The 12,110-nt window shown below is 51.2% G+C and overlaps 1 protein-coding gene across 1 annotated transcript in view; it reads left to right on the forward strand.

The window, feature by feature from the left end:
- The window catches only part of Chid1 (chitinase domain containing 1), a 41,590-nt gene extending 31,062 nt beyond the window's left edge, over positions 1 to 10,528 (forward strand). Inside the window, exons 11-13 of the mRNA XM_021166005.3 lie at positions 9,809 to 9,889; positions 10,078 to 10,120; positions 10,345 to 10,528. Coding sequence (XP_021021664.1) covers positions 9,809 to 9,889; positions 10,078 to 10,120; positions 10,345 to 10,443 — 223 coding nt within the window. The 3' untranslated portion in view covers positions 10,444 to 10,528. The remainder of the gene's footprint in view (positions 1 to 9,808; positions 9,890 to 10,077; positions 10,121 to 10,344) is intronic.
- Positions 10,529 to 12,110: the final 1,582 nt, after the last annotated feature.

Raw genomic sequence — 12,110 nt, forward strand, 5'->3', positions numbered from 1 at the left:
GGGCCTTTCACAGATAGAACCTCCATAAAAAGAGCCTCTCACAGACAGGGCCTCTCACAGATAGGCCCATTCACAGACAGGTACTCAGACAGGGCCTCTCACACACAGGGCATCTCAAACACAGGTCCTCTCACAGATAAGGCCTCCATAGACAGGGCCTTTCACAGACAGGGCCTCTAACAGAGAGAGCCTCCATAGAGAGGAACTCTCACAGACAGGGCCTCTCACAAAGAGGGCTTCCATAGGAAGAGCCTCTCACAGACAGGGGCTTCTCACAAACAGGGCCTCCATAGAAAGGTCCTCTCACAGGCAGGGCCTCTACAGACAGGGCCTCTAACAGAAAGGGCCTCCCACAAACAGGGCCTCTCACAGACAGGGCCTCTCTCAGACAGGGTCTCTCTCAGACAAGGCCTCTCATAGACAGGGCCTCCATAGACAGGACCTCTCACAGGACAGAGTCTCTCACAGGACAGGGCCTCTCACAGACAAGGCCTCTCACAGACAGGGCCTCTCTCAGACAGGGCCTCTCTTAGACAGGGCCTCTCTCAGCAGGACCTCTCTCAGACAGGGCCTCTCACAGACAGGGCCTCTCACAGAAAAGGGCTCTCACAGGCAGGATCTCTCACAGGAAGGACCTCTCACAGACAGGGCTTCTCACAGAAAAGGCCTGTCACAGACAGGGCCCCCATTGAAAGGGCCTCTCACAGACAGGGTCTCTCACAGACAAAGAGGGCCTCCATAGACAGGGCCTCTCTCAGAGAGGGCCTCCATAGAAAGGGCCTCTCACAGACAGGGCCATTCAAACAGGGCCTCCCACAGACAGGGCCTCTCACAGAGAGGGCCTCCATAGAAAGGGCCTCTCACAGACAGGACCTCCATAGACAGGGCCTCTCACAGACAGAACCTCCATAGACAGGGCCTCTCACAGGCAGGGCCTCTCACAGACAGGGCCTCTAACAGACAGGACCTCCATAGACAGGGCCTCTCACAGACAGGGCCTCTCACAGACAGGACTTCCATAGACAGGGCCTCTCTCAGACAAGGCCTCTCACAGACAGGGCCTCTCACAGACAGGGCCTCCATAGACAGGCCCTCCATAGACAGGGCCTCTCACAGGACAGAGTCTCTCACAGGATAGGGCCTCTCACAGACAAGGCCTCTCACAGACAAGGCCTCTCTCAACAGGGCCTCTCACAGACAGGGCCATTCAAACAGGGCCTGTCACAGACAGGGCCTGTCACAGACAGAGCCTCCCAAAGACAGGGCCATTCACAGAGAGGGCCTCTCACAGACAAGGTCTATCACAGACACGGCCCCCATTGAAAGGGCCTTTCACAGACAGGCCTCAATAGACAGGGCCTCTCACGGACAGGGCCTCTCACAGACAGGGCCTCTCTCAGACAGGGTCTCTCTCAGACAAGACCTCTCTCAGACAAGGCCTCTCACAGACAGGGCCTCTCACAGACTGGGCCTCCATAGATAGGCCCTCCATAGACAGGGCCTCTCACAGGACAGAGTCTCTCACAGGATAGGGCCTCTCACAGACAAGACCTCTCACAGACAGGGCCTCTCTCAACAGTGCCTCTCTCAGACAGGGCCTCCATAGAAAGGGCCTCTCACAGACAGGGCCTGTCACAGACAGGGCCTCCCACAGACAGGGCCATTCACAGACAGGGCCTCTCACAGACAGGGCCTCTCACAGACAAGGCCTCCATAGACAGGGCCTCTCACAGGACAGAGTCTCTCACAGGATAGGGCCTCTCACAGACAAGGCCTCTAACAGACAGGGCCTCTCTCAACAGTGCCTCTCACAGACAGGGCCTCTCTCAGACAGGGCCTCTCACAGAGAGGGCCTCCATAGAAAGGGCCTCTCACAGACAGGGCCATTCAAACAGGGCCTCTCACAAACAGGGCCTCCCACAGACAGGGCCATTCACAGAGAGGGCCTCTCACAGACAGGACCTCCATAGACAGGGCCTCTCACAGACAGGACCTCCATAGACAGGGCCTCTCACAGGCAGGGCCTCTCACAGACAGGGCCTCTAACAGACAGGACCTCCATAGACAGGGCCTCTCACAGACAGGGCCTTTCACGGACTAGGCCTCTCACAGACAGGGCCTCCATAGACAGGGCCTCCATACAAAGGGCCACTCACAGACAGGGCCATTCAGACAGGGCCTCTCACACACAGGACCAATCACAGACAGGTCCTCTCACAGAGAGGGCCATTCACAGACAGTGCCTCTAACAGAAAGGGCCTCTCTCAGACAGAGCCTCCGTCAGAAAGGGCCTCTCTCAGACAGGGCCTCTCATAAACAGGGCCTTTCTCAGACAGGGCCTCCTTAGACAGGGCCTCTCACGGACAGGGCCTCCATAGACAGGGCCTCCATTACAAAGGGCCTCTCACAGACAGGGCCATTCAGACAGGGCCTCTCACAGACAGGACCAATCACAGACAGGGCCTCTCAAACACAGGACCTCTCACAGAGAGGGCCATTCACAGACAGTGCCTCTAACAGAAAGCGCCTCTCACAGACAGGGCCTCTCACAGACAGGGCCTCCATAGACAGGGCCTCTCTCAGGACAGATCCTTTCACAACAGGGCCTCTCACAGACAGCCTCTCACCGACAGGACCTCTCACATCCCTGGCCTCTCATAGACAGGGCCTCTCATAGACAGGGCCTCCCACAGACAGGCCCTGCATAGACAGGGCCTCTCTCATAGACAGGGCCTCCATAGACAGGGCCTCTCATAGGCAGGGCTTCTCATAGACAGGGCCTCTCATAGAAAGGTGTCTATGACTTTTTTCCCCTCAAAGCAGAATTTCTTCTGGGTTGGTGGCACAGAGCCATGGGTCACAGTCTCTTCCATGTTGTAGTTCAACCCCTCTAGTGGGGTTGAATCCAATTAAGAGAGGTAGCTGCGAGAGAAGTAGACCTGCCCCTCTTCTGGCCAGTCCAAATGAAATCCCTCTTTCCCTCAGACCAGGCACAGCATATAGGGGAAAGTTTTAGGGGACTTACTGACTAGGGTTTAACTGCTCCTCAAGAACATAGATTGGCAGGATACAACCCCTTCATATCAGTTACCACAGGTACCTCTGTTGATGGCCCCACAGGGCAGATAACGACCTGGTGTGAGATGCAGTGATCTTCTTAAGCTCCTTTGGATTCAGTGCTCCCCCTTTAAAGATTTACTTATTTTTAAGTGAATTGATGTTTTACCTGCATATATGCTTATGCGAGGGTACCAGATCTTCTGAAACTAGAGTTACAGACAGTTGTGAACTGCCACGTGGGTGCTGGTAATTGAACTCAAGTCCTCTGGAAGAGCAGCCAGAGCTCGTAGCCACTGATCCATCTCTCCAGACTTAGAGTTGCCATGTTTATGGAAAGCTAAGCATGGTCTCAGGATGATCTGCCACCCCATCTTAGCCTCTAGAACAGAGTCCTAGTCTTTTCCAAGACAGACATGGTTTAGCCACTTAACCATCTGCTCAGCTGTATATGGAGCCAAGGTCCTGTGATAGGAGTGATTGGCTGGCTCACTCAAGCCAGTGACCATGGTCTGTTTGCCTCTACCAGCCGTGCAGACCATCTGTGCCTTTCCTATGGTAGGATCTGCAGAGTAGTGCCCCTTCTTGGAATGGCCCCGGACGACTTCTAGTGAAACTCTGAGATGGCCTGCTCATTGCCCGTCTTGAGGGTTATGACACCTCACAGTAGCAGAAACAGGTTCAGGATGCCTGTCCTGGGCCCTCACTTGGCTGACTCAGCATAATTAAGCTGATTAAGCATGATAGCTAAGTAACTGCACATACGTGGGCTCTCATATACACTTTCTGGACAGCTACCTCCTCCCTTCTGCCCCATGAAAGCTGAACTCACTTGGGCTGTGTCTTCTGACTCCACCCTGCTGCCAGGCCATAGACTCATCCTGGTGATGAGCCACAGTTTCCTTGGTGATGTGAAGATCAAGGCCAGCTGGCCAGCAAGTGTGCAGGATCCTTCCGGCACGGGCTGTTGATGCTCCCAGCATGGTGATGCCATAGTTATCCTGTGATCCATTTGGAAGCTATTATGGTCCAAGCAGTCTGTCAAGTGAAGAGCCAGCCTTGGTGCTAATGAGCATTTCTACCCTGTTCCTCTTTACCCTGCAATGCCAAGGCAAGGTCCATTATCAGTATATCTGATAACTGTGCCCTGTGGTGAGAAGCTTCTAACCATGGCAAGGATAGAAGCCAGATGAAGACGAGGCCAGCGGCATGGCCCTCACTCCTACCCATCCTGTGTATACTCTCTCAACATAGACAGCCCAAGAGAGATCCTGGGCCCTCCTTACTCGCCCCAGCTGGCTCTGTGTATATTAGCATGTCCAGAACATTCTGATCAAGCCTGCTTATACAGCCCTGCTTTTTGTTTTATTTAACTTTCATTAATTTACTTTTGGAGTGGGAAAGCACACACAGGCCACGGCACTGTTGTGGAGGTCAGGGACCAACATGCAGAAGTTGGTTCTCTGCTTTCACTGTCCGGGCTCTGGGGATCCAACTCAGGTCATCAGGATTGCAGCTCCTTTACTCACTGAGCTGTCTCACTGGCCCTGTTCTGTTGCTTAAATTAATTGTTAATTTGTTTTTATTTTTGACTGTATGTATTGGGGGGCAGTATATGAACACAAGTGTCAGAGATACCACATCCTCCTGGAAGTGGAGTTACAGCAGGTAGGTGTGACTCACCTGGTGTAGATGTTGGGAACTGAATCTGGGTCCTTTGCAAGAGCAGTACACTCTGCATCCTTATCTGCTGAGCCGCAGTTCCAGCCCTGGTTTTTGCTTTGTTTTGTTTTGTTTTGTGTTTGATTGGGGTTTTTTTGAAACATGGTTTCTCTATATAGCCTTGGCTGCCTGGGAACTCACTGTAGATCACGCTGGTCTTGAACTCAAAGGTTCACCTGCTTCTGCCTCATGAGTGCTGCGTTAAAGGCATTGGCCACTACTGCTGGCTTCCAGGCTCTATGTTTTTCAAGTAAATTTTTAAAAATTTTAATGTATATATTGTATATTGATCATTTCCCCTTCTTGTTCTCACCCTCCTTTTCCTCACCCCTTCTGCCTGTTTTTAGTCTCTCTGTTCCCTAGACAGTTTGACTTCCACTTTCATGTCATTCACACACGCACACACATATATATGTGTGTGTGTATATGTACACACACATATATGTATATATATGAAAATAAATATATATATAAAATAAATAAATTTAGGATCACAAATAAGAGAAAACATATAATACTTGTCTGAGATTGACTTAATTCACTAGTATGATTATCCGATTGTACCCCATTCTGCAAATGATATGATTCATTCTTGTGTTTGACTGCCCTGGTGTTTAGGAGACCTCTTGAGCAGATCCAAGAAAAAGGCTTTCTCTCACTTGCCAGCTCTGCATGGTCAGCCTACGACACTGGCCTCACTCAAGGCCTTTCCTCAGCTCAGATGTCATGTGAGAGATAACCAAGGGAGAGGAAGATGATGGGGCTCCCTCTTGACTGAGCTTTCAGGATTGGATCTTGGTCAGGTCAGAGTAGTGGAAATGCCAGACCTTCTACCTTGTGGGGTGACTCCAACTTAGCCTTAAAAGATTTATTTAGGGGGCTGGTGAGATGGCTCAGTGGGTAAGAGCACCCGACTGCTCTTCCAAAGGTCCAGAGTTCAAATCCCAGCAACCACATGGTGGCTTACAACCATCCGTAACGAGATCTGGCGCCCTCTTCTGGAGTGTCTGGAGTGTCTGAAGACAGCTACAGTGTACTTACATATAATAAATAAATAAATCTTTAAAAAAAAAAAAGATTTATTTATATATATTTTTTACATGATTTTATGTGTGGGGGTGTTTTGCTACATGTGTGTCTAGGTACCACATGCACACCTGGTGCCCACAGAGGTCAGAAGAGAGCACTACATCTCCTAGAATTGGGGTTACAGACAGTTGTGAATTGCTATGTGCGTGTATGCTGAGAATTAAACCCAGGCCCTTGTTCATTACTTCTGAGCCATCTTAACCGGCCCCCTATTTATTTATCCTTATGTGTATAAGTGTTCTGTCTGCATGTCTCGTGCCCACAGAGGTAAGAAAAGAGATCCAAAGCTCCTGGAACTAGAACTATGGACAATTGTGAGCTACTAGGAACCAGTCTTGGGGTCCTCTGCAGGAGCAGTAAATGCTCTTAACCGCTGAGCTGTCTCTCTAGCCTGTCCCAACATTGCTTTTGTTGGTACATATCTGGCAGTGTGTCTGGCTGCAGTCAGTTCCTCATGGAACTCTGGGTTTAGTGGGATGACAGAGATAAAGGACCAGCGCCACGATGTCAGCTAAGTGGGGTTGTCACCTTGTTCTGAGTTGTTACTCTAGGCCCCATCATGGAGGCTAAGAGTCCCACTGCAGATTTGGTCTGAGAGTGGGAGTTCCTTTCCAGTTTCTCAGCAGTTTTGTCCTCTGACCCTGCCTATAAATCACGGTGGACTCATTAGGCTCTGGCCAAGAAGGTCCGAGAGCCTTCTTATCACTGGAAACAGGTAGGACACCCTCTGTCGCTGGTGCAATGAGCTCCTCTGGAAAGTGTCTAGGTGGGTTCACGCATGGCTCTGTCAGCATTCCTGACTCCTTCATCCGAGATCTTGTGTCATGGACATTACTCACCCTGCATTTCAGAGCGTGTAAGTAGTGAATGCACAGTTACAGAACCCTTTCAACTCAGACATTTCATTACCCCAAAAGAAGCCTTTACCCCTTACAAAGTCATGCCTCCATCTCCCCAGTTCCTGTTGACATGGACCCTGGGTCATGTCCCTTAGGGTCATGTGCCTGCTGTGTTACATGAAAATGGAATTGTTCATTCACTGTGTGGTTAAGGCTTTTCTTTCTTTCTTTCTTTTTTTTTTTTTTTTTTTTTTTTTGGTTTTTCAAGACAGGGTTTCTCTGTGTAGCCCTGGCTGTCCTGGAACTCACTTTGTAGACCAGGCTGGCCTCGAACTCAGAAATCCACCTGCCTCTGCCTCCCAAGTGCTGGGATTAAAGGCGTGTGCCACCACGCCCAGCTGGTTAAGGCTTTTCTTAGTTTAGGGAAATGCCTAGTCCTTAATCCTTCCTTGCAGTGGGTGTGTGTCTTCGAGCTGGCCCAAACCCCTAGACTCAGAAGATCTTCCTGACTACAGACATTACAATCTCTTCTGTCTGTCCTACGGTCTTCCTGTACCTTCCTGTGGTTCAAGTGAAGCCCATGACCAATGCTCCACACCATCCTCTGGGCTTGTTTACTGTCTCTCTATCTCCCCCTCCTCTCCTAAGGCCCCATACCCCATCACTGCATGTTACACCTCATCTCAGAAAGGTGTGGTGACCCTTGCTGTTGTGCATGGCAGCCTGTTCCTCGGGTGGCGCTCGCCCTTCACATGATGTTCCACAGGAGTCACATAAGCCCTGGCAGACTCCAAAGCCAGACCTTGATTTCTGCTATGCTCAGGAGTTGAAGTGTCCTGCACCCAACTCAGGCATCTCTGCCCATCCTCCAGTCATCTTCAGACTGACTTCCATAACAAGGTCAGGGGGCCTTGTTAACGAGGGGGCCTAGAGCAGAGGCATGCACAGGAAGCCCTTGGCTGTTGCAGCTACATCTGGTTCCCAAGACAACCCCACTTGACTCTTCCCCACACCTTCCCCTGACTCTCAATTCTTTGTCTTCAGAGCCTGCTTAGAGGAGCAGTTCCTAAGGTCATGTTAAAGGGAAGCATAGCGTCCTCCTTTTCTGGTCACACTTGCTCCCAAAGGGTTGAGCATGCATGTGCACTCGCACGCGCACACACACACACACACAAGCTGAAAAGGATGACCCAGTTCTTTAGAGTATATTGACTGAGAGGCAGCAGGTCTTGTAGGTGTGGCCACAAAAGCCAACATGAATAATGGTGTATGTGGCCACAGGCCCAAAGGGCCCCAGCCCTATGGCCTCAGTCTCATGCCCTACACATCTCAGGTTCTTTCAAAGAGCATCTCAGCTGACATTGTGCGGAAAGCCAGAAACCGTTAGTACCTTCAGTGGCATTTGAATCAGGTGGCCCAGTAGTATTTGATGATCCTCTTCAGGGAATAATGTTGCCTGGGTAGTCCTGAATTCTCACCTGGCTGAATATGTTTCAGATAGGACCAGTAAGGACCAAAAAGGCATAGTACTGCATAGAGGACAAGCTAAGCAAATGTGTCCATAAAGCCATGTGTAGTAACACAGGCCTGTGATCTTAGCACTCAGAGGAGGACTGTGAGCCTGAGTCTAGCCTGGGCTACATAATGAGACTGTCTCCAAAAATAAGCATCCACAGAACCATAGTGCACTGTGTAGGGAAGACTGGAGCACTCGGGGTAGATAATGTCATGTGCGTGAAGGTGCCTCAGTGTCTTGCAGCAGCTCTGACGGCTGGGTGTCCCTGCCACACCTTTCCAGTTCTCCTGCCTTCATTTGCTGTGGTCTGCATGTGGCCGCTCCTCAGTGTGGGGGTATTGCTTAGGAGTAGGGACAGCGGTGCTCTCCTAAGCATGGGAGGGTGGAACTGTGACCACAGGCTTGCAAAGAGAGTTCAGTTTGAGCTGAGAGGTGGCTGTGAGCCAGACTGTCTATTTATAACTATTTGTTCCCTACTCACCCTGCCTTGTTCCTTTTCCTGACTTATTTGGTATATTGCAGGCCCTAATACCTGCATAGTAGCTCCCACTCCCATGTTCCATGAGGCCAGGGCCACTCTCCGGAGCACTGCTGGACAAGATGACAGCTGTTCAAGTCTCCAAGATACCTTGGGGGCTGCTGGGGCTTAGCACTGTACCCTCCTTTTGTCAGGAGCCTATGACCAATGCAATTCATATCTAGAAGGCAGCTCCTCTGCTGGAGGGTCCCATGCCTTCTCCACCAGGATACTGGAGCCTCTGCTGCCCACTGTGCCTTCTCTCAGGGCCCCGACGAGTAGCCGTGAAGAGCCATCCACTTGAGGGTCCTGCCGCTGCCTGTACCCACCCTCCCACAGCAGGACTTGATTGTGCTGCTGGATCAGGGGACCCTGCACCTGCAGACTCCTAGCAGCAAACAGAGGACAGTCTCTCAGACCGTCTATTAACATACTTGTGGCCATTATAGCCTTTATCTGGGAGGGACACTGTTCTAGTCTCAGATGTACAGCATGTGATTGGCTGTGTGTCATGGGTTCTCCTTGCTTTGTTGAAAACTACAGTCTTCACCCAAGCAGTTGAGAACAAGCCTTCTTCAGGAAGGGCAGCATTACTGCAGCTCTAGAAATGAGGCAGCAGTGGCCAGCTGAGGAAAGGAAAACCTGGGACACTTACCCTATCAAAGCCAATGTTTCTGCCACTCTCCAGGCAAGAGCCCCGTCCTTTCATCCTTGGCCCACAGCTTGGTGGAGCAATTGAAGTTTAGACACAGAATAGCTTATTATCTGGGCTCTGGGTAGAGCAAGGTCAGAGAGAGCATCAGGTGGTCTGTCCATTGGCTTCACCAAGAAGGCTCACAAAAGGTGCTGTTTCCTACTGCAGGACTTGTGTACAGTGGGACTTGGAGGTTTGACCACCCAAGCTTACTGGCTGAGCATAACACAAAGCACTGCTGGCTCACTGTGGGCCTTTAGGAACAATGTATTGCTCACTCTTTTTTGTGGTATCCATAGCCACATAGAAGCTGGGGCTTAGGGGTGGTCCGGGGTATGTGGCTAGCTCTCACACCCATAACCTGATCTCTCTAGGTACGTACAGACGCTGAAGGACCACAGGCCCCGAGTGGTATGGGACAGCCAGGCTGCGGAGCACTTCTTTGAGTACAAGAAGTGAGTGACTTGTAGCTCACCAAATTGTAGGCAGGAAGCTTTGTGGGGAGGACACTTAAGTGGGAGCAACAGGGGATGGGGAACAATGAGGGGCCAGAACTGGACCTTAACCCCGGGTGGAAGAAGGGTGTAGTCCTTGACCTTGCCAGGGCCAGAAGGCAGGGCTCATGGTCCCATTTCTCCTGCAGGAATCGCGGCGGGAGGCATGTTGTCTTCTACCCAACTCTGAAGGTATGTGCCATGTGCTTTGGCTGTCAGCTATAATGCTGTGGTGGGAGTGAGTTTTGGCCAGATGACATCAGTGGTATCAGTACTTGCCATCTGCATTTGAGGTCTGTTCTGTGGGCTTGATTCCAGGTCACACATTGCCCCCATGTCTAGGGTAATTTGGGGTATATTGTGGGGGTAGTAAGGAAATGGGTGGAGCAGGTGCCTACACCTCTGTCTGCCCCCAGTCTCTGCAGGTGCGGCTGGAGCTAGCCAGGGAGCTTGGCGTCGGGGTCTCCATCTGGGAGCTGGGCCAAGGCCTGGATTACTTCTATGACCTGCTGTAGGCTGGAAAGCAACCCCCAAGTGACTGGACTTTTCTAAGCCATGGAGTGACTGTTGAAATATAGGCCTCTTCTCTGTTTACCATGAGACAGCTGCTATGGGTCCACACGCATGGGTGTTTCCTAGTCCAGGATTTGAATTGGAATCCTTTCTACTCACTACTCACTGCTGCCTGCTGTGGGCCAGGTGAAAACACAACCCCCATCCCCTAGGACAGCCTGGCTCTGGGCTCAGGCCTCGAGTGCTTTGCAAGGCCTGTGTGGGATGTGGGTTTGGAAGATGTGAACAATCACAGACTCTTCTAGACAGCCCTTCTCAGCATCACCCTTAAGCCTGACAGGCCCTGCCTTCATACTATGATCACCTGCCTACCACAAACATGGGTATATATTCAAGGTACCTGATACCTGGAGCAGGTTCTACACCTATCCCCACTGGGCTTGTCATGACCAGGTTGTGCAATCATGTTGGAAACTGGCCCAGAGAAGCTGGACTTATTTCTGTGAAACACCATGGGCCATAGCCCTGACTGTCCACCAGATGACAGGATAGGATCAGCCCATGGGGCAGCAGAAGGACCTGTGGGCTGAGTGGGACAGGTATCATGAGATCAGAAGGGATCTATCTATCTTAGTAAACAGCAACAGGCTGATCCAGTGCTGGGGAGATGTCCAAGACTTCTAAGGCACCAACAGGTGAAGAATGGCTGACCTACTTATTTCTTCACTCCTTCGTTCCAAGTGCCCTCATCCCCTGCTGGATCTCAAGGTAGTGATTTCTGGTGCTGCGGGCCATTGGGTGGAGCTTTCTAATCCACTAGCCAAGCCTGAGCCATAGAGATCATAAACCCTAACTAGGCTTTTACCCTGTGAGTTTCTGAGATTTGTGGCTCAAGATCCTTAGTGTTAGGAACGGGGAGGATGCTAAAACAGCAGGCCTAGGCCTGACTCATAAGGCTGAACCTCTCCCACTCTGGAGTGGGTAGTCCTACCTACGTCAGTTGAACCACCTATTGACCTTAACCTACTGGAATAGAGGTGTCCCTGAACATTCACTGAGCTCAGTGTGGCCAAGGCTGAGAACCTGGGGTGCTAGGTCAGGGGTTCCTGAGATGGATAGACTCTGCCAACCATCTGATACCTGTAAAGTATTGGGGGCTACACTGACCCCGCTGACTTTGAGAAGACACAGCTCTACAGACCCCAGTTAAGGATACAGTCAGGACAAGAAGGCCAGTGTGAGGGACAGAGGCATCTTGACCTCCCATTCTATAAGAAGTCATCAGTGCGCTCATGGGTTTAGTGGATGGGGAACAAGCAGAATAGGTCAGAGTGCCAGTCAAGGATCCTGCTGGAGAGTCAAATGATGGAAGTAGATGGGAACTTGGCTGAGTTCTCTGGGGCCACAGAAAAGTGAGCAGCCAGCTCAGCCTCTTGGCTTTCTTTCCCTCATTGATGCTGGAGATTGACCCCAAGCGCCCTGCAGGGACATCCCCAGTGAGCAGTAACCTTCAGGTTCTGGGTTGGAGTCAGCAAAGCTGAGGTGTGCAGAGATGCTGTCCAAGAGCTGACAGACTGGTAGATAGAAATTCAGTCAGAGTGGCAAGGCAGTCAGTGGCTATGATGAGCTGGTGACCATGAGCCATGCATGACAGCTGCTTAGCTTGGGG

The sequence above is a fragment of the Mus caroli genome, unplaced genomic scaffold, assembly GCF_978045245.1.
Source record: "Mus caroli unplaced genomic scaffold, Mus_caroli_1 scaffold_8, whole genome shotgun sequence".
Lineage (NCBI taxonomy): Eukaryota > Metazoa > Chordata > Mammalia > Rodentia > Muridae > Mus > Mus caroli.